This window comes from Ambystoma mexicanum, chromosome 1p (assembly GCF_040938575.1).
Source record: "Ambystoma mexicanum isolate Mex_15411 chromosome 1p, UKY_AmexF1_1, whole genome shotgun sequence".
NCBI lineage: Eukaryota > Metazoa > Chordata > Amphibia > Caudata > Ambystomatidae > Ambystoma > Ambystoma mexicanum.
In genome coordinates, this window is record NC_090921.1 from 680,011,425 (window position 1) to 680,034,725 (window position 23,301).

Genomic DNA, 23,301 nt, shown 5'->3' on the forward strand with positions numbered 1-23,301 from the left:
GGTGAAATACCCTTGACCCGGAGGCCGGTAGAGCTGCGTTTAGGCACCCCCTCTGACATATTGCTGGTATTAGGGCGTAGCCCTCCGGCCATGGTCCCGGTAAAAGGGCGTAGCCCCTCGGGTGTAAACCCGGTACAAGAACCTTCTGGTCTCTCAACACTGCCCCTGGGAGGATCCAAGGACCCCTGGACCCGAAGGCCGGTAGCTGTGGCAGCCTCGGGGCGTGTGCCGGTAGAAGGACCTGGCCGGTCTCTCCCGCGCGGCAAGGTCCCGGGAAGAAGTCTCCCCTTGTGGGGTGCGCTGGAAAATATTGGTCCGACCTTGGGCCTTGTTCGATGCTTCACGAAGGTCTTGAGATCCTCTGGAGGCGACCTCTGGAAGAGCTCCCTCCACCTGGCTAGTCTGTTCTTCAGTGCCTTAGAGGACAACGAGTCGCACCCCGAACATGACTGCCAACCAAGATCTGAGCCAAGGCAACGTAGGCAGAGGGCGTGGGGGTCTGAGGTTGGGAAGAGCCTGTTGAAGGATGGACACCTGCTGAATGCTGTAGAAGTCGACATGCGCCATGGAGGAGCGCGACGCTGAGGACCGAGTACCTGAATGCGAGAAAAGACAAAAAAGACAAAGAGAAAAAGTATCCGCTCGTGGAATTACATGGCCGAAAGCCAAACCCAGGAGCGTTGGTGAATTCGGCCCATGCCCGTCGACGCGGAAAAGGGGACCGAGGTGTGGCTCCGGAGGGCGGAGTCAGGGCAGCACATGCTCCCTGGGCCGTGCCCCGCGCACTTCTAAATTTAAAGGGGAAGAAGGTTTTTCTGGTGAAAAAGGTTCCGTCTCCTGTCCCTTGGAAGGGACGCCCATACAGTATGGAGGAAAGGGAATGGGACGTAAGAGTAAAAACAGTACAAACCCAGAGCAAAATAAACATCAATTTACTGATCTTACTATTTGCTCTCCACTTGCTCTTCTATGCACTCTGCTTCAACATTCACACCCAGTCACCTTGCATTCTGCCCATTACCACCATGCCAACCCACTCCACCATGTCTTCAAGGCCCACCATGTCTTCAAGGCCTGGCTGGGAAGAATCAAGGATGATGCCTCCTCGAGAACTGATCGGCGCGGACCCCAGGCCTTAATCCATCTCAGATTCTGCACACTCCTACAATGTGTCCCCTGAACACTGTGGCTACTCCCAGCAGGCCGCTAAGGAGGAACTTTCGGTCCGGGCATCTTATGAAAGACAGCCCCCCTGGCCCCCCAAACCCGCCCTAGAATACTTCAGCATGAATGGCACATTTTGGGGATCAATAATATTTTGAAGCACACATGTCTATTTATGCAGTGAACTTTTTACTGAGGTGAGGGTGTGTAAGAGTGCTGGTATGATGGAGAGCCAGGATGCAACAGCAATCGGAAAAAATGTAACCAATATCCTCAATACAACATACACATTTAGAAAAATCTGCTTCTTTGTATGGTGAATATGAAGGGTCACTGTTATATATGGAGCAAAACTAGTCGATTAAACCATGAGGGAGGATTTTGTTTGGGGGTGGGGAGGGATGGGGAGTAGTGCACACTAAACTGAATCACTTTTCGGGGCACCTATATTTGGCAGGTAAAGCACATTGAGATTAAATCATTTACCTAGGATCAAAAACTGTGGTAAAGCCAGAATTTCAGTTTCGTCTGAAAAGTAGGTACTTTACCAAGTATGTTCCTAGCTCAAGTTGGTACAAATATGTATTAATGTCTTAATGTCTGGGTTTGAAGACATATAATAATACTCCTTTTTATACAGATGACTATAAGAGTTCACAGGTCACCTGATAACCAATCTAACAATGTTGTCTGATCAAAAAGTCTATTGGGGTTATTTTGTTTTGAATCCCAAGTTTCACGGAGGTGATCACTTCTGTAGAACAATAAAATAAAAATACGGTACTCTGAATGCATTTTCAATTGTTTCCACCACATAGTAGAAAAGTAAATAGTACAGCACAGGTGAAATCACTTTTAATCTTCCCTTTTCCACTGTGTGTATAAAAGTATAAATGCCACCCCCCCCAAGAAAAAATTATGGGAGCCATCTTCAATGGGTTCCTTTGGGACCTGCCTGCTTTTATCAGGTTTAAATGTCATGCAGATTCCAAGGAAAGCCATTCGTTTTTCACGAGCATAAAAATATATGTTTGTAGAAAACCAAGCAGAATTGGCAGGCGGAACTCTAACAGCAAGCAGACTTTTAAGGAATGTCCCACTCTCCAACTTCGCTGGCCAAATTATACAAAATCCGGTGCAACTTATATAGTGGTGGTTAGCGCTTTTACCACCACTTTTTCCACTCATTGAATATGTCCCCATATGATTACAGTGTTATTTTCTCTTCCCTGAATGGAAGCATCAATACTGCAGCAGGCAATTAAAGGAATAGTCCGCTCAAAAATATTATTAGCTAAAAAGATGGCCAATAATAAAAAATATATCTAAAAAAAACTTTTTAAAAAGTCCCTATGTAAAGTATTGAGCAAATAAAGCTCAAACTTAAAAATGGGAAGCACTAGGAGGCATCCATTTTGTGAAATGGATGCCTCCTGTGCTTGCCCTTGCGGCACTAATGAAGCAAAAGCCAGCCAGCTGTAATAAACAAAAGCTACCACTGGGTGGCTTTTGCTTAATTGGTGCTGGAGGACGGAGACCAGAGACTGCAGGCAGGAAAGCTGCATCTGGGGAAGTGCTTATTTCTTTTTTATTTTATAAGCACCAGCTACGTTTTTTTTTTCTAAGTTTTCCGGGCTGGAGTAGCCCGGAAAACTTAGAAAGAAAACCGCAGCTTTTAAAACATTGTATTTATGTTTGTGGTAGCTTCAGCTTGGAGCACTCTGGGCTCCAAGCTGAAGCTACCCCAAACATAAATACAACACTGTTGTATTTAAAAAACACTGCGGTTTTCTTTTTAAGATTCTCGCGCTCCTCTGAGCCGGAGAAGCCAGAGAAACCTAGAAAGAAAAACTGCAGCGTTTTTTGAAAGCCAAGGCAGGCAGAAACACAACGCGGTTGTGTTTAATAATGCAGCAGTGTTTCTCACTATGGCGGCTTTGCATGGTCTCCCGGGCTCCCCCAACCCTGAGTGAGTCCAGGAGACTCCAAGCAAAAGCCGCCGCAGTGAGAAATACAACGTTGTTATATTTGTAAATGCTGCAGTATTTACAAATACAACAACGTTGTTATTCTGACTGCGGTGGCTTTTGCTTGGAGTCTCCTCGATCTCCTTCAGGGTTGTTGGAGCCCAGGAGATTCCACGCAAAAGCCGCCGCAGTCAGAATAACAACTTTGTTGCATTTATGATTTCTGTGGTTCTCCACGTTGTATTTGTAATTGCCATGCCTCTGCTTTTTGCCTTCATTTTACGTGGTCTGTGCTTCCCTGGGCTTGGGTAGCACCAAAAACATAAAATGAAAGTGAAGGCAGCCTCCTCAGCTCTGCTCTGGCTGCAGTAAGCAAAAGCTCCCAGAAGGGGGCTTTTGCTGCTTGTTTAGTGCCGCCAGGGCAGAGCTGAGGAGGCTGCCTGAAATGGCAAAATGGATGCTCCCATGTAAACGCTGCGTTTACATAGGAACTTTCATTCAAAATATGTTTAAACTATATTTTAGACTACTGCCCATCGTTTTAGCTAATAATATTTTGAGTGCACTATTCCTTTAATAAGTACCAACAAAAAATCTCCTAAAGACACAAAGTGAAATAAAATGCACGGTCATGGTTTCACACTGCTTGCAGTTTCTTCTACACCCCCATAATGTCTAATCACCTAACAATCATAGCTTAATAAAACCTTATAGGATTCTGGGGGGAAAAGTGCCATAGTAATGTTCGCAGCCATTTACTGGTTAACATCACTAATACCCTACCCATTGCAAATGGTCTGCTTGATGAGACCATTATAAAGATAAACTCCCAGTGGGAGACCTTGGTCAGCCCGGGCAGTTTGGCTTTGATGTGATATGATAGATTATTTATAACGCGCTTAATACCCACAGGTTCCTAAGCGCGGACCCGGGGATCGAACCCGTGTTGCTCTGTGTCATCTTGCTTCCAAGGCGAGCATGTTGCCGCTGAGCTATCCTCCCTGGATGTGAAAGGGGAAGAGGACGGGGGCGCGGTGGACCTTTGTCCCTTGTCCAACTTTTTAATTTGCCTCTGTTCTAGACACCTTTCTAGCCACCACACCCGCAGAGTCGTCATGCTCCTTGCTTGAGCTACCTGCAAATGCGATTAAGTTTCCTTGGTAAGCACATTAAGGCGCAAGCCCCAAAAAACATGTAGGAGGACTCTGATGTAAGCAATGAGTTTCGTACAACAAAAAATTTGATATAATATGCCACTCGAACCCATTACAGCAAACAAGGGAATCCGGGGTTGTGGGGGTGACTGCCACTCCCCTTGTTCGCTATAATGGGAATGGGGATTGGGAGGGTGTCCCCCGGTAAATCAATAAAAAGATGTAAAAAAAAAAAAAAAAAGGATCCTGCCGCGCTGGTTCCCAAGCATGTAAGTGCAGAAAAGCAGAAAACCGGTTTCCCAGGGAGTCAGGGGATCGGCGGCAACAGCACGCAAGGAGGTGTGCCGAAAATAGGTAAGTGGTGGAGGATGGGGGGGCTGGAGGGGGAAGTGTATTCCTAATGTATAGGTTGTTTGGCCGTAAAGGTCACGTTGGCTACAGTCTTTTCGGCTGCTAATCTTTCAGTTGCGGGCAAACAACCCAAATCCTACTTAATTTGGACAAGCATTCTAACAACAAGCACCATGTGAGTTTATATGTGTTATGCTAGGCATAGCCCTTTAGTGATAGGGAGAGGTAGGTTATTTTCTTTATTTTTAAAATTAAATAGTGTTGAAACATGCCACCCCTGTGTCTGACTCGTTACTCCACAACACCCCAAGGGGTATGTGGCTTGTCCGACGATCCTTCAGATGACATCTATCCCCCCCAGGATACAACCCCCCTCCATGGGGTAAGGGAGGTGATGGCGCTAACCAATAGTCCCCCTGAGGGTGGCAAACATGCAGGAGGATCTTATGGAGAGAGACTCCTCTCCTGGGGATAAGGACGCAATTGGGAGGCACAGCCCCTTTAAACCCCAACCCGATAGGATGATGATAGTACTTGAACGTTATGGGTCTAAACTCAAGTCCAAAACCATTGCAAAATATCAAACCATCCTGATTTTTTAGGTACAGAGACGAAGAACCACTCGAGAATGATACGAGCGACCGGGAAAACGAACAGCTGTAATCAATGGAATGGATGTTACTGTATCAGGGCATCAGAAAGAAACAAAAGGGTATGGGTACAGAGGAGAGTACCAGAGGAAAGTACCAGAGGAGAGTACCAGAACCAGAGAGAGAAAACAAGACAGAGCAGTCGAGGCAGAGGAAGAAATTGAGAACCAGAGAGAGACTGAAGGCAAGCGAGAGCCTGTACGCAGGCTCGAGAAGCTCGAGCTTGAGACATGGAGGGTGTGGTTCAAGGGAATGTAAGAGGACGTCCCACAGGCCGAATAGGGACTAGACGTCCTGCATGGTGGTGGAACGGCAAGCATCATACAAGTGAAACTTGGTGGCCGGTGGGTGAGAGTCGAGGCGAGCAAGAGGTGGAGTGGCAGAACACCACTGATAACCAAAAGTATGAAAGTTGACCCTGCTAAGGGACGGTGATTGAGTTTTGGTGGCATAACCTGGCCGGTCCAACAACTGCGCTACAACCGCTAACCCTACCCATTTGCACAATCACCCGCACAGACACGAACAGTAGATAGAGAGGTAGTGGATGTACAATCTCTACAGGGAATGAAGGTTGAGTCCTTGGTCTGCTTCCCAACAGCCAGCTGTACAGGGCCAAGGAAGTGAGCAGACATGTCATGGCTTTCTTAATTCTCCTTGGTCGGTCTGCGGTTTTGACATCTTTTTCTCAGCACCAACAAAGGATGGTATTTGCCAGGTCGATCTTCTTTGATTCCGAAGTCCTGCAATCTGTTAAGGGGACTTCAATGATTGGGATCGTGCCTCTGGTGGTACAACTGGAGCTCACCAAAGTTCTGGATGGATTTGGCCTTGTGAAGACGTTGCACTGCAAATGGGTCGAAGGTCTCCTGGTATTCGAGGTCTGCAGCTCTGGAAAGGCACAGCACCTCGAGAGACGGCTCAATGTGTAGTTTGTCTCAGGGCTGGTTGGACCCACCAGACAGAAGGGAAGGAGTCCTCTTTGGAGCTCCTCTGTCGATTAGAAAATGGGGTCAGGACAGCAGTGGTCGCTTCACAGTGATTGGAAGGGTCTTTAGGCGTCTCTAGTCAGCTTCAGCTTCAGTTCTTCTGTTCAAGTGGTCAACTTGCCTTTAACCTCAGAAACATCACCTTTTATTTGGTTTTCCCCACACACTTCTCTGCAAACTCAGCATTTTACAGAAAGTAGCGGGTGGCTGTCCAATCAGGACAGCCAGCCCACCCAACCCCCAGTGGGAACTGGTTCCATTCAGGCACTCTGGCAGACAAACGGCAGGCGAGTGAATAACTCCTCCACCACTTCCTGCCTGCCCAGACACAAATGCCTAGGCGGGGACAACCAAAGGTTCCAGCCAAAGGCAAAACGCACACACAGACCTTGTCCTCCCAGAATGGTACAACAGCTAACAAAAGACAACCACACGAGAAATGGCAAACATAAAAAAGAGGCGCCACAATGTAAGAGCATAGGTGACCCTATTGTGCACAACGGAGACTGTGAATAAAGTCTGCAGTTAAAAATAGAACAATAGTTGGTAGAACATGTCCACTGCCACCAGCCTTAACTGCTGGGTTGTCACAGTGCTAAAAACGTCACAGGAGCCGAGAGAAGGGGGATACTAGGTATCCCTTTAGCACTCCACATAAGATGGTGTGTGCTAAACTCTCCTAGCATAATGTTTTAGAAAGGATACAAAGTATCACTCTATCCTTAAGAACTGTATTTAGTATGGATAAGGAAAGAATCTCAAAGGAGAACCCAAAGAGTCCCCAGCAACACATATAGGGTGCTGTGTGCTGCCAAGGTTAAACACAGATGCCTTTAAAGAGATATGGCGAAAAGCAAACTCCATAGTAAAGGTAAAACACAGAACAGAGTTCCAAAGGTCAGAGCAAATAAGAATGAATGAGAAAAAAGGCTCCCCTCATTCAGTATAGAAAGAAAACGGTCCAGAGGTCCAGCAAAAAGTGCTGGGGGTCTCACTAGGAGAGGGGATGAAGCCTAAAAAAATGATACAATCGCCCTAACAACAACCTGAGAGGCGTTTGGACGCTTTGTAATCCAAGAGATCGCTCCCTTCTCCTGGATGCAAATAGTAGCTGGAATGTATGGTGTTTTGTTCTAGCACCAGGGATAGTGGCGCCTCTGTGAATGGGGCGCTGCCTTTTTGTTTGGACTCGCACAGACTTCCCGACGAGCATCCAAGTAGGGAAATCCCCCTTACAGTTGGGGATAGATAGGTTTGGTTTTTCATTTAATAAAACTCTATAGAAACCACTATTGCATCACTTGGCCAGTCTCTTCATTCCTGTTCGCCACACTTGAAATGAGGTTGAACAGAATTCGACAAATGCTTGCAAATTGAGAGGTACGAGCATCATTGGAAGCAAACCACTTGATTTAACACCCAGGTCAAAGGGGAAACAAAACCATGGCAAGTCGCAGGAGGTGAATGAGTAACTTTCAAGAAGTACCATTACGGTTCTTCTACCACCATTTCTTCTGATCCCACCCTCGAAGCACCACCACCAATCACACTCAAGAAGCAAACGCTTTTGAAGGTGAAAAGGAGAAAACATGTTATCCTGTGTTTCTTCCACTGATGTTCTGTAAAAAATTACACAATAACCAATGCTGCATTTCAGGCAAATATTGTTTTCGATTTTGTTGAGCATTTTGAGTGATTTGGGGCTCAAACCTGCAAGATGATATGATATGACATGGCATTTGTAACGCGCCTATACACAAGTGTTTCAAGGCGTGACGAGGCAGGGAGGGGGGAACAAGGGGAAGACAGACAACGATCCTACTAGGCCAGGTGTCATTCAGACCGCGCAAGGGCAGGGGTAGGGGGAAGGGAAAAGTGGAAGGGGGAAGTGCAGTACAAGTAAGTAGAATAAGTAAATAAATAGGGCCAGCTGGTGGCAAGTGCAGACAAGTGCTGGGAAAGGGGGGGCTGTAGGGATACAGAGACAGTCCCTCAGTGCAGGGGTTGCCAGGGAGGCAGTGCAAGAGGAGAGAGGCTGGGCCCAGGACCGAGGTCGGTGAGAGTGGCCCAGTTGCAGATTCGGTGCAGATTCAGTCGAGAATTTAGCAGGGGAGAGGGAGAGAGAAAGCCGAAGCAAAGAGGAAGGTTTTGAGGTGCTGCCGGAACCGGAGATGGTTCTCCTCAAGATGCCCATGCTAGTTATCCTTACAAGGTGAAGGCCCTCTGAGGGAATTCAAATAACAGGATTTTGCAGGCACACCGCCCTTGTGACGTCATTGGCGCAGGTATGCTCTGTTCATCGTGCTAGATGCAGAAAAGAAACCTGACTTTGCACTTTTTGCAATGATCTTCAAATGGAAGCACATGGTTGATTATGTTCAACAAACTGGCACAATTTCTGATAAAGTTACTTATAAATGTTGATGCATCCACAGTGGAAGGATATTCAAGATTTTCATCACCGGGGATAGGTGTAGGTGGACAGGCCGTATGTATGTCTCAAAATTCCCAAAAGGCCAAAGGGATAAGGAAGAGTCTGTCACATGTCACATTTCAGGTAACTGGTTGCAGTAGAGTTGCCAGGGAACACATAGCGTGACCAAGTGATTATGTCACTCGACATCACCAGTCTTAGGGTTTCCATAAAAAAATAAGATAAATGTATGTTTTGGTCACTGAACACTGCAATTAACAAAATTGGACCAGACAAAGAAAATACTAACACTGGACACGTGGTGTCTCATGGAGCCATCAGGTCACACTGAGCCTAGGGTTAAAATTGGTTCAGCGTTTTTCTTTTGGGTACTGGGTGAGAGGGCAGGGGTAACATGTGGGTCTCAATTAGCTGCAAGCTGTTTAGAGCTATTTAATTTTTGGGAACACGCGGGTCTCTGGCTGTTTTCTGAATGCCTTACAGGTACATTGTTTGTGGAGCTCTTTGAAGAATACATTCCAGGTGGTGGCAGTAGGCTTACCCAGTTATTGGCTCTGGGTCCAAGACACATATTGTATGAGCCCAAGCACAGCCGTCTCTCTCCAAGCTGGATTCCCCCTTGTATGTCACAATCGGGTGCACTTAGAAACACGCTCAACTTCAGTACATAGGGCTATAGAAAACTTGTCAGGCCTGAATCCAAACAAACTGCATTGTGTCACCCAGCTAAATCTTTGTGGATCCAGAACTCCACGTTCCCCTAAGGTCTTCCATTCAATTCACACGGGATGTTAGAGGAAGCTTTTTTTTGTGCCTCGCCCTTTCTTTAGAAGCGAAGAGTGATCGAGAAGTTTACAGTCTCCAAGACTCTGCCAGAACAATTCTGTTCTGTTGTTCACATATCCAGGGGTCTGCAACCTTTGGCTCTCCAGAGGTTTTATACTACAACTCCCACCATCTCCAGTCAGCATAGTCAATGGCGAGGAATCATGGGAATTGTAGTCCAAACATCTGAAGAGCCACAGGTTGCAGACCCCAGACATATCCTGTAATCAGCAAAGAGCAGACCTTTCGCCACGCCAAAAATACCTGCACTAATTTGTTGGATGATATAGCGTCCTTCTGATCTCCCTTCAATTGCAGAGTTCCTAATCATCTTCCGGATTATCTAGATTAAAGCCATGGACGTCTCTGAGCCTCTGATCTTGTGGAGTCCAATGCTCACCTGAAATCATTCTATTAGGTCTAAGAAGAACAATACTTTTCTATGGTTTTAAATTGGCCTATACAGAGGCATGTTAATCCTCTCACTTGCATGTGGGAAACATCATGCCTTTTGCTAGCTATTTCACAAGACAAGAATACAAGTTCACACCTGCAAAGGCCTTTACCAATCGACGACTCGGAGTGAGAGTGTGGCCTTATGCACCCGACGTGAAATGGCACATTAATGCTTTCTAGTGCAATTTTGGGGAGGGGTGGATGGGCTTTGCGTTTGAGAAGACAGAGGGTCCTGGATTGCCACCCACACAAAGATCTGCATGTAAATTCCTAATGTCAAATATAATGAGCATCCTTGTCAAGCTCACACCCAGATTGCTTTGCAAGTTCCATTACTCATGCAGACAAATTGATGAAAAACCATGACAATTTGGTATTAGGTTCACTCTTCTTTGACTGAAGGAATCAAAGTTCACGAGTAAGTTTAAGCCGGACGAGTGGTCCAATTCTGAGGCCCCTCCAGATACCTAGCTCTGAACTTACAAGGCAAGAGAAAGCCACGCACCTGTTCTACTACATATTCAGTAGCCCTTACCTGTACCTGTCACTGCTTAATGATGACCACGATTTTCAGGGATTGGAATGGCCACCTTTTTGGGGTTTACACCCAAGCAATTCCAGGTGTCAGCAGTAAGCCCTGGCCTTAGGATACCAGTTCCATGGTGTACGCTCCATTTATCATTGTGGATGTTCATACCCACTTGATGGAAGCATTACTTGTTCCCAATAGCGTAACGATTTTACAGTCAGGTGACACTTGGTGAGAAGTATCTACAATTAAGGAAAAAGCCAGATGTAAAGAAACGTGTCATGGTAAGTCTGCAGATTTTGACCTTTAGCCATTCCAAGCTCTGAGCATAGTGTGATCTCTATAACAAGTCAGTGACATGGTCAAATAGAATGCACCACAGATGGGATGAACTTAAGTGAAGCGCCACAGCTGTGTGCGTGTATGGGTCACGTAGACCAGACTACCAGTGATCTTCAAGTTATAATGATCCCTGTTGTGGGTTCTCAAACTGTTGCGATAGCTTCATGCAACTGCATGGGCGTAAGAGACCGTATACTAGATTTGATTCCAGGGAGCACGTGTTTACTTTAAATATTCATAGAGAAAGAAATAGTGTCACATTTCATAAAAGCATGTGAGACCACAAGACCTAGCCTTCCCATAATTCAGCACAATAAAACTGCCTGGAACTCTGTCACAACTTTCGTAGGAACTTTGGGCCTCATCATGGTTTGGGCAGAGCGGTAAAAATGCAGCTGTAACGTTATTACAGAGTTTGTGGAGACTCAGAGGATTCACCCTTGATCTGTGCGTTGGGAGGAGGCCTTGGAGAGTTCTAGCCTACTAACAAATTAGGAATATTTTGAAAAGGGTAGTGAGACGAATCTGGATAATCCGTCCCTTCTCCCCAAAGGGGAGCCACCCCCTGTGAGGCAAGGGAGGTGAGCCGGCTCTGCAAGACACTCGCTAGGGGTCTGGGTAAGTGGGAACTCACTGGGAGTGCCTCCCCTCGTGAGGACAAGGACACCGCATCCAATGAGGAATTCCCTGAAAGGACATCATCTGCATCCATGGGACTGGAAGAACATAGTATTAGCAGATTTTTACTACAAGTACCAACAATCCTCCTCACACCCTATCGGCTTCAGGTAATGCTGACTTATCTGCGGGCTGCCATAAAGGAAGGACACACCTTTTATTGTACTGACGTACATGCACTGAATACAAACTGTGAATGGAGAGAGACCTGGGAAGCCGTGCAAGACATCTACGCAGGGAGGAGAATCCACGGTACGCAGTGGTGAGCCTCTGGGAACACGTCCTGGAGAGGCAGTGCCAGATACAGCCATGAAGTCAGCAGTGGTGTAGCAGGAGCCAAACCTGCTAGCTGGAGGCTACAAAGCAGGTACGCTGACCAAGCAGGAGGCTCCGGTTAAGAAGGGAGCCTAGACGGGAAAACAGTATTTTCTGGTGGTGCGACCAGTAAAGCTCAGTGGTGTGATGGGTGCCAGTCAACTGACGCCAAAACCAGAAACAAGCAGGGAACCCAAGTTTCCGAGTTCCACACGGCGATTGTAGGTCTAAGAGAGATGAGCACAAACAGTGAGACAAATGCTCCTGCTGTGAGGACGTCAGTGAGGGCGATAAACTGTGGGACAGAGACTGCCAAAACCATTCCTGGTACGAAATACTGGGAGACTAGAAGGAGCACAAGACCCAGGTATTCTGGAATGAGAATGTTGAATGTTACGAGTATTGCATATCAAGGCCGGAGAAGGCACCATGAATGTGAAAGCATGGAACAGGCATGCAGCCCAGTGTATTGAGAGTGAAAGAAACAGGAACACCATCTATGAAGGCTGGGGAAGCAGTTATCAGTATCAAAGTGAGCCATTATATGGACATACGTCCTGTGAACCAGGGAGTCAAAGGAAAACATGTGATTTGTATCCAGGCTGGTGAAGCCAACAAATGTACAGAAGTGCTTGAATTGAGAGACAATCATACCACAGCGCCACAGGACTTTGGGGAGTCGCAGTGCCACAAAAGGCTTGATATGTTATGGGGCATTTGTATAGCGCCTTTTACCATTGGTATGATTCCAAAGCACTGTGGGTTGAACGCCCTTGCGGACCTTAGTTTTGGTCAATAAAGAGAGTAGTGTAGTAGATAGTGCTTGGGTGCATTCGGTATGTGTGCAGCCAGGGCGGATTAAGTGGTGTGTAGCTGCATTCTAGTGGTAGGCATGGTGCAGTGGTTGAATGTGTGCAGCGAGGCCAATTGGTCTGGGTTAGCTGCATTCTGGCGACACAGTTTATGAATGTGATGTGTGCAGCTAGGCCGATTTTCGTGGGGTATAGCTGCATTCTAAAGACTGTTGAGGTGACCATGGAACCATGGAGGTGTACAAGTATGTGTGCAGCAAGGTCGAATTAATCAAGGGGTATAGCTGCATTCTATTGTTTGTTGGTGCAGAGAAGAGAGTTAGCATATTGGTGTGTTGAGTGTCTGTGTGGATTGGAGGGAGACCCTGCTCCTGATGACCTTCCAGTGCCTGTCGAGGGGATAGTATCTCCATTTGGGGATCGGGGCCATTAGGCTAAGGTCATCCCTGTGTCCTGTTGGGTCTGCAATTGCTTATTGGCGTACCACTGCATCCAGTTCAGTTCTTTCGGTCCTAGCACTCCATCCTAGAAATGGCCAGTGCTTCTGAGCCAATCCAGCAGCATCATCATCATCTATGGTCGTCCCTTTGTCTTGCTGAGTGGGCAATTGCTTGTTGGTGGTGCCTTCTCACTGTGTGGCTGCATCAAGTTCTGTACTAATGGATGTGCAAGTACATGCTACATAAAAGCTACATTGTTCCTGAAGGAAGTTAACCAGTGGTAAATATGAAGAAAGAGGACTGGTCTTTTTCCCTGAAAGGGGGAAAGCAAGAACTGTATAAAACACACTTCTACTTTAATCGACAAACTACAAGAGGACTGGATACTGTGTAGGGATATCCTACCAGAACTATGAGACCGAGATAAGACCTCCAAGAACCAGGCCAGGCAGAAGCGCATTCCACAGCTGTTGTACAAGCCTCCATTTCTTTTCAGATACGTTTTTCTTAAGTGGTAGAGCCAGTTAGGAATTAGGTTCGGGCACTCAGTATTTTGGACTACAACTAGCACCCTTGGTTTTTGTGTTCAAAGCAGGGAATTTTCCTCATAGTGATAGTGCCAGTTGGGCTTCCTTTTATATGAATCAGCAAGTTTATACCATGACCCTTTGTTGTCCTAGTCCCCCTACTGATTTGCCACAGTAGCAATATTCCTTAGTATGTTTGCAGAAAATGTTGACTCAGTAGGAGATTACTTCATGTTCTGGGATGCGGTACAAGCCTTTATTAGAAAGGAGATTACTAGTTTTAAATCACAGCTGCATAAAAGAAAGCATGAAGAAAGGAAGAATCTATGCTTGGAGAAAAAGAAATGCAATACATAGTGGACCTTAGGAAGCCAACCTTCTCTTCTTTAAGGGGATGAGAAGTAAATTAAAGTTTGATTTTACCGAAGAGGCTTAGAGGGGAGTTTTCTATACTTGGCAAGCTTTTTGGGAGTTTGAGGATAAGGCTGGTCGGCTTCTGGTAGACAAAGGACAGAACAAAAAAGCATGGTTTATTCCACCGTCAACAGGGATTGGCCTTCTGTATAGTCTAACAGTGATATTTCTTACAACCTCAAATTTGCTAGCTTAGGTGAAGCAGTCGGAGAGGTCCTAGAGCCAGATATCACAACTGAGGAGTTACCGGAAGACTCCAAATTTATGAAACCCAACAAGTACACTGGCCAAGGTGGTTTGCCTACATAGTTCAATGTCAAATTCGGTTGGAGAAACTATTGGGAAAGTGTCTCCCTACCAGGCTCTATGTCCAAGGCAATCATCTATGTATGGTCTAAGCCGGAGCACCCTCTAATCTTATGAGGGAATTTCCACCTTGTGTCACTCCTTAATGCAGACATGAAACTGCTGTGAAAGGTGTTTGCATTATGATTGGATGCCCTCATACCAGGACTTATCCATGCTAATCAAATGGGCTTTATTAAAGGAAGGCATAGGGGTCGAGAAAATTTGGGAACTTTTAAACATGATTCATAGCTATAGGACAACTCTAAACCTTCCACAGTGGTCAGCATCGATGCTGAAAAGGCTTTTGACTGTGCGAGGTGGAATCATATACTGCATACACTGAAACATTTGTTTTTGCCAGAAAAGGTCTGCTTAGTGCCATGTATAATAATTCTTCAGCCAAGATCGAGGTAAACAAATGGAAGCAGGTAAGTTGGAGGAGGTACATGGCAGAGTTGTCCATGCCATCATACTTTAATTTCTCCATAGAAAGCCTAGCAGCCATAATTCAGGTCAAGGCAGATATTGTAGAGGCCATATTAGGGGCATATCTCCAAATTCTGCTGTCACCGATGACTACCTAGTTGTATTCTCACTAGACCTCATCTGCTGGCCGTTTCAACCTGCTGAAGACCTTTTGGGAGATCTTATTCAAAGGCTAATTTTTCCAAAACAGAAGTCTTCCCGATCACCCACTCATTTCATAAGGCCCTCTTTTGAAATCGGGTTTAGAAAGGGCAGATGAGGGCTTTGTTTACCTAGGATTAAAGATCTCCAGGGACGTGAAGGAAATCTTAGAGGTAAACATCAAACTGGCGTTTAGAGAAGCGTAAAGCAGAACGCAAGCAAAGAAAGGACATGTGTGAAAACAGTTTATTACACCCAGAGGCCTTGCTTTGGGGCAACCCGGAGCATAGGATCTGCAGTAAAAAAAACTGAATTCGCAAGGATGGGGGAAAGCTAGTGTCAATAAGATAAGTAACATGTGAATTGACAATTTTCTTCGGTCTTGTGACTCGTTGAAATTTAAATATAAGCTCTCAACAAATGTCTCAGATGGATATTCAGAGCCCTTTTTCATAGGTTGAGAAATGTGCTGCAGGTAGATTTCGTTGACCCCTTAACTTACTTAACCTCCTCTGTGTCAGGCAATCTGTTGGCATCTACACTAAAACGTGAGATATGGGCCAATGGTGTCATGCGCATACCGACAGTTCTGCAGCGTCTCCTGGGATGTCTATGTACTCACTGGCGGCAAATCCAGGACAGTTTCTCTTCCAGAGCTCCAGCAACACATTCCACCCATTGGACCTCCCGAGGAGACTCTGGGATCTCAAACACTTTGCGAGGCTCCAGCAGTGCACAGGATCAAAATTCCCATGGTCCCAAGCAGGATAGGCAGTCACATGACATGATAGGCACAAAGTGACGTCTAAGAGCTCTGACCGGATTCAAAGGTCTTTAAACTGCAGTGTATTCTTGGAAACCTGCTTCTCAACTGTATTTGGTGCACGAGTGGCGTTGCCTTCTGGTCTAGCTCTTTGGATTTCCTGTGTTGTGGATCTTTGGCTTTGTTGCACAAAGTGCCACCTGGTTCATGTTTGGAAATGGTACTGAAGACTACTCTCCTGGGCCCTTTGATTGTTTTGGATTACTCCACTTGAATTGGCAACCTGGATAGTTTTGCCTGTTGGAACATTGAGCCTACATATTCCTTTGTCTCATTCCTTTATTAACTTGCACCCTTATGCCGCCCCAGGAAACGTCTTTGCATTTCTTTTCTTTTAGGGTTCCCCTTTTTTCCTGCTCTTTAACCTGCAACTCGTTGAACTTCCAACAAACACTCCTATACCCAGGGTGGGGTCTTGATTTTCCACTTTTAGTCACCAGTCCCTGATCATCGATGTCTTGCCTTGGCACCTCCGAGAGCCTGATGGCATTTCTCTACTTAGTCCCTTTTGTCCCATCAATCCGCTAGTAGATTTGCTTATGGCTCTCTAGCTGATCTATAAGGGAAAGAGCTATCTGCTCACCAGTAACTCTGGTTGGGTCAGATGGAGACTGCCATGGCTGGGAGGATGATCTGGGTGCCAGTGTTGGCAGTAGATGCTGGTCGAACAATTTGGCTAATGTAAAGCACTTGAAGGTCGACTTGAACCTTAGACACGCCCAGCACAACAACAAAAATAACCGTCAATACTGGACACCAGCAGAAACGTTTAGAACCAGACTGAGCACTTTGGATGAGTGCTAGGCTCGGAACGGAGCTGCTTATGTTCTAGATATGTGGCTAAGTGACATTTTTGGGCAGGTGTGCTTGAACACATTGGGATGATTCTTGACAGTGCGCTTCCCAAATATCCACTATTGATAATCTTGGGGGGGGAGGGTGTCTTCTCACCACAAAAGAACCTAGCCCACCACGGGTCGGTACTCTGGATATACCGGAGAGTGTAACCAAGAAAAAGAAAAAACAATAAAAGGTGTAAAAAGCTATGAAAGACACCTATGTGGGGACTGGCTAGAAAGTATGTGCTTGTTAAATCGGCGATGGAAAACAAAATTCTCCTTGAGCAAGGAGAATTTTAGGAGCACTGAGTAGATCTGTGAAGGATTCACTGCTCTCTAGGTTTAACTTTGCAACCCTGCCCCCAAAAACCCCCCATCTCCTCCCCCCCCTTCCCTTAGTTGTCTAATCCCCACACCTGACATTTCAGTGTTGTGGTGCGTCTATAGATTAGCGAGCACTGTCCTTCAGCAGTATTTAGCGATGTAGCTTCTCTATCTTAGGTAAAGTGACTACAGACTATGTGGTGTGCCTTGCCTTACAGGAAACTCATGCGTTTGTTCTGATCAAGTGGTTGTGTGAGGAACATTGACAGATTGTATTATTTAACGGTGGGTGTTGGCTAGGCTACATCAATGATTATTTTGCTTACAGTATATTATCATGCAAAATTGGAATTTGTAGTGCTTTTGTTCAGAAAACGTTCTCTTGTGCTCAATAAAAACTCTTTAAAAAGAAAAAGTGACCTGCACAGATTTTTCTTACATAAATAGAATAAATTAATGGTACCTTTTAAAAATACCCTAATTGTACAGAAAGCACATGGGGCCACAAGAGGGATCAGGGACAAAGGTCAGAGCCCAGGTAAATACCTATTTAGTCACTTTAACAGAGTTTCAAAGTTCACCCACAGAGAATGTGAAATACTCTGCAGACCTTCTGCCTTTATGGTGTCCAACAGGGCAAGTAGGACTTCCACCCCAAAACAGCAGTAGAAGTGGCGAACCAAGCCGGGGGCTGGGAGGCAATCTTCCCCCTGACCCTGTGGCTCTTATGAGCCAGACCAGAAAATTTGTCAGTGGAACACCTCATCCGTTCGGCACCTCAAAGAGGGTGCCCAACGGGAAAGGTGTCCCGCTGGCAGGACAATGGGTGCCGAGCAATTCCTACTCGGCACTCTCATTGTCCTGGCATCAGGACACCATACCCTTTTCTGAATGGCAGAGGTGTCCCGCTACAAGGTCAATGACCCAAGGAGCACCGGGCAGCAGAGAGGCCTCCAACGTTGCTGTGTCAACAGAGCATTACAAGGTGAGCTATTAGGCACTGATTGGGGTGGGAGGGGATATTAGCAGGGACTTTTGTCCCCTAATAAATGGGAATGGGAGGGGGTGATCAGAAGTGAGAAGGGAGCATAATGTTGCACGCTTTTTGAAACAAGGACTATGGCTTTAGAACCCAAGGGGTATTTGTTAGGCTCACATTAATCTGCATGATGCGATTGTGAGTTTGCATGCAGGATGGGGAGAATATAACTGAAGCCATACTCTTAATGCTCAACATATTTCTAGGACAATGTATATAGTGTATAGTTAGTTTACTATGAAAGGCTAGTTTTTTTCATGTAATGTGTTTTGCTTCCAAGGCATTGCTATAAATTAAGTATTATTTAAGCACATTTAATGTAGAGCAAAACCTTAATAAATGTATATTTATATATCAACTAAACCTCAGTTGCTTAAATTATCCACATCCCGACTTTACCATTTAACCAAAGTGGGTGATCCTGGGAAAATAATGTAATCGCAGTGTGTCTTTTATACAGCTTTCTAAGTGATTCCAATTCACTTCATTGCTTATGTTAATATGTCATGCTATTTTAAAAGAAAAGCCCAATGACTATAGAATTGCTTTATATATAATAATAGTGCAATTTAGACATTTTACACCACAAAGTTATTTGCCACTTAGCTTACTTATGGCAACTTATTCTAAAGTCACTTCCATGGTGCCTTCAAGTATCAAACACTGAGGAATGCAATTACCTTTGCTGTGAAGTCACTTCTGTTGGTGAAGTCACTTCTGTTGGTGCAATCCATATGCAAATTAGGAGGTATTCGTGTATTTTGCCCGAAAGGCTCGGATAGATGAGTTTCCTGCATCTGTAATGATTCTGCAGTTTTATTGTTTTGTTATTTGTTAAAATGCCATCTGCCACTAATGTTACCAAGTAGATTGGGCTGGGGTGGGCGGTTTGCCGACGCAAATGTGACTGTAGGGGTTTGTGCACAGTGCATTTGGGGAGAAAGTAGCAGGACTTTGTTCGCGGCTCGCCCCCCACCCCCTCTGCTCTTGCAGTGCTGGATACTCCCCTGAGCTGCAGGTTGGTAAATCAGATTGGGGTGTTTCAGGGACCACTAAAAAAGGATTCCACCCCAAAATTCGAGTGCCAGCGGAGCAGAAGGAGCTAGTTGCAGAGTGAGCCCAGGCTCACAGGTGTTCAGTATGGTAGTATTAGGGGGTGGGGGCGGGGAGAAACATCCCTGCTCTCAGAGCCATGAGACCCTGGAGGGAGCAACCAAGCATGGAGTCCGGGTCGAAGGACCCAGGGGACGACTAGTCTGTGCTGGCTGCTGTGTAAACGTTCAAAGAATGGCGGGTGTCTAGGTGATTTTCAGTACTTGGATTTCGTCTGGAAAGTTGGTGGCTGGTTTATCTGCTCAGTGCAACTTGATCCCCAGTCGCAGGCAGGACCAAGACAAGGCAATCCACGGTGATGAACACACCTGTAAAGAAAATCCAGGAGGAAGCAGGCACAGGAGCGACACCATCAGGAGCGGCACTAGGAAAGACAGGGCAGCTCAGGGAAGAACCAAGGATGAAGACAGCCAGAATGAAGACTGTACCATAACGAAGACAATGTCTACAGGTCAGGCATCATGTCCGAGAAAGAGCCAAGGCAGAGTAGCAGGCAGCCACTCTGGTTCCAGGCCAGCACAGCAGAGAGGGGCCCTCACCTTCAGGCACTAAGACTATTTTCCAGGAACATCACAAGCTGCAGCCTGCAGGCTAGGAATAGTCCAGCGAGGATGGCCAGGCCATCCAGCCAGCAAGGCTGGGAGAAGCAAAGGAAGAGCCCCAGTCTGGATTCCATTAGCGCAGAAGGAGGAATGCAGAGGAAAAGGATCAGGTGCACAGCCAGTATGGCCCGTATGTTCAGCATTCTTCAGGTGATACCAGGACCGGATTTGAGGAATGAACATGGACTCCCACTGATCTCCACATGGACTTTGCCTAGGTTTTAGTGGCTGGCCAATCAAGACAGGCCAGTGAACATTTTAAACCCTAAGGCACACCCACACATTTGTGGATTAGAAAATAGGAGGACATCAGTAAAATGGTTTAGAAAAAAGGTCGACTTTGTGAACTTCAGATGAGCCTACAGGAGCAAAACGGCTATTATGGCTGTGCCGAGTGGTCCATTGAAAGAAAGGCCACAAAACAAAAGGGGTAGGGTTAGGACTATCAGATAGGACCATATGCCTACTAATGCTGTAAGGAGGACTACAACTGTCGTTTACCCAAAACAAAAAGTACCGCAGTCACCAGCTTACTTTCAAGATGGAAGAATTACACTGTGACCAAAAAGGAGTGCTCAAAAAAGCCACCCTGTCCTGGAAGCCATATAGGACACCAGAGAAAGCTCATTGAAAAGGAGGTTGCAGTGACAGACTCCAGTTGAAGTCTCCATTGCACAAACCATTTAAGCAGCTAAAAGTTTAGGGTACCCACAAAGTTAGACCAAAGAATGACAAACATTGCATACTGCCCTTCCTGCAGTGTTTGCTCCATCTTGCGGTCATCCTGGTAGAAAGGGTCTGGGTGGGCTGCTGGTGGTATGCATGGCAGCCTGGATCACGCTCTACAGAATGCCTCTTGTCTCTCCCTCAAGCATTTCTTCTATCCAACAACCGTCCTGACAGTGAGTGCCAACCAGGGTGTGTGGGGTCCTGCAGTTTTCACTCTGTGTGCAGGGTTTGCTCCAGAGTGTACCTCTTTTCTACATCCTAACTATACCCGATTTCTTTTTAATTCACAGACAATGACTTAAATCTGGCTCCTGCCAGCAGCACATTACATTAATGATAATGGCTGTCACCGAAGGCAGACGCAGACATTAACAGCCTTCATCCTGCGTGGAAGGCCTCGCTTTGAGGAGACACATCCATCATCCTGGGCTAGGGAGCAGTGACTGCCAAAGTCGGCCATCTGCAGCAGCCAGCAACGATGCAATAGTGGGCTGGATCAAGGCATACCAAAAGATACCATTTGCTATAAGCCAGATGCTAAATGCATTCGAGTTTCTATGTAGAGCTAGTTATCCTTTAAAGAAGCAGTAACTTTTCTTAAATAGGTTTTACAATTAAAGCCTGTGGTCACATTTCAAACCCAAATCTGTACACAGCCATAAAAATCCCTCACTCCCCCAGAGAAATACTGCTATAGCACAGGTGAACCAGCAAGTTACCATGTGATGGCCATCTGTTGCTCCCATGTCTCCTGACCCGATGTGTGTCAGATGGACAAAATTCATAGGCTCGCCAATCATCGACCGATCAATCCGCCGCCGCCGCTTCTTCTGCAACAACAAAAAAAAAAGCAGACATGCAGGTGAGAATTGATATCAATGTTCCCTCGGACTATTTTTCTGCAAGTGCGGAAATGGTTAGCTTTTGTGCACACATTATTTTCCATGTGCTCAACTCTGAGGCATAGCCAGGAATGTTCAAGTGGGGCCTAGAGCTAATGTAGTTGGACTCACCTCAGTGACATTTACATCTGTAAATGCCCCCACAGCACTGCTGAGTGGGCATTTACATATTTTGAATGCACCTTGCCTGCACAGATCCTACCCAGTCTATTCTTCTAGTGCAACTGAATAACAAGCTAAGCCACTTTGTAAGCATTCATACTACGTGAGCTACCCAAGAGTTGGAAGGGAGGTTCCCCTTCCCAACCACTGCAATTCAAATCTTTAACATGTGATAGCTCATCAAACAGTTCAGACTTCAACATAAGCTATAGTACTTACCCAAAAGTACTCCAGTGCAGAGAAAAAAACATTTACGCACAAAAAAAACCTTGTACGCTCTGGATAAGCAATAGGTTTAGTTGTGACTATTAATTTGTGAAAACGTCTCAGAGACAATGCAGAAAGTGTTTAATGCAATTGGGGAAGAAAAACACTCCTGTTTATTACAAAAAACAAATAGAGTATAACACTTATGTGGCTGTCAAAACATTCAAATAAATAATGGCAACTAAAAGGAATGTGTCCGAAAACATACCAATAGGACTTCCTGTGCCTTTTTAAATGAAGAAATTCAAGGCCCAAGAGACCATGTCTCATAATTTGTCTAAGGAAGATAATTGCATCAGAATAACTGCACCACAAAATATGATCAGATTTCCTGGGCCTCTCCTTAGTATCCACATTATGTTGTCCTGTGAGTCGTGACAACATTTACTCAAAACAAGCTTTCCAGCTAAATGTTGTATACTCCATTCCTTTTAATCTTCACAAACAGGAAAAGGTGCACAACAATCACGGGAATGCATGAACATATCGGAGCCTACCCCCTCTGCTTCTACCCATAAAGCGCCACTGATATTATTTTGAATCCGCGACCAGCAGAGCAATGGCATCAGTAGGAACACTGATATTGCTAACCGATCTCAAGAGGAATTTTAAGAGGAAAGAACATATTTTAATAAGCATGAAAAATCCCTATTGGCAAAGATAATTACTTTCATACTCCTTTAAGTCATTTGATTCAAGCTAGGGAGTAAAATCAGACCAGAGCCTTGCTTGTAAGTAATCCTGACATAGGTGCACTGACAGGGCACATAATGCAGCATATAGTTTTGCCCACCCTTGCTCACCACAGCCTAGATAAAATTCAACAAGAGCCTTACGGAGGTTTATTCTGGAGCCCTGTTGAAGAAAATCACATATATTTGCTGTTTAAGTCAATGGCAATATGCTCAGAGGTACAACAGATCGAGTGCCTTCTTCTAGTAACCCCTCTTCTTAAATTCACTCATCAGTTGCACAAGATGCATGGGAATGCATGCGAATGCTAGAGGCATTACACGCAACCACATGACTATATTGAAAAGCCCTCAGCAGCTGACTATAGAAAGAAACAGAAGGTGCAGTTTCCTAAACTGTTACTAGAATTTCATATCCTTTAGGAAACAAACACATCATTTCCTTCACTTTACTATACTAGCAAAACATCCGATTTGTTTTTTGCAAGTTGCTGATTTGTTTTTCACCCCGAATGAGTATTATTCAGTGTCCTTTGTGACAATTCCCAGGATCTTGTCACTTCTCCCCAGGGGGAATCCCTTCCGTGTGAGGCTAGGGAGGTGCGGCAACTACCCATTAGTCCCCTTATGGGTGGCGGAAGAAGGGACCTCACAGGGAGGGACTGTCCTCCTGGGGATAGGTGCTCCTGTTCTGTGAAGGAACCCTTTGGTCCCAAGGGAAAAGTGGTTAAGTCCCTGTTAAACATCCCTGATGACAGTGTCCGTTAGGGTAATGTCTCTTCAGCCT

General features: G+C 45.7%; 1 protein-coding gene across 3 annotated transcripts in view; it reads right to left on the bottom strand.

Annotated features, from left to right (window-relative positions):
- Window positions 1-23,301, bottom strand: part of CDC42SE1 (CDC42 small effector 1) — a 433,771-nt gene that overhangs the window by 60,218 nt on the left and 350,252 nt on the right. For all 3 annotated transcript variants that reach the window (XM_069649771.1, XM_069649772.1, XM_069649773.1), the window contains one exon: window positions 21,211-21,321. In XM_069649771.1, coding sequence (XP_069505872.1) covers window positions 21,211-21,321 — 111 coding nt within the window. The remainder of the gene's footprint in view (window positions 1-21,210; window positions 21,322-23,301) is intronic.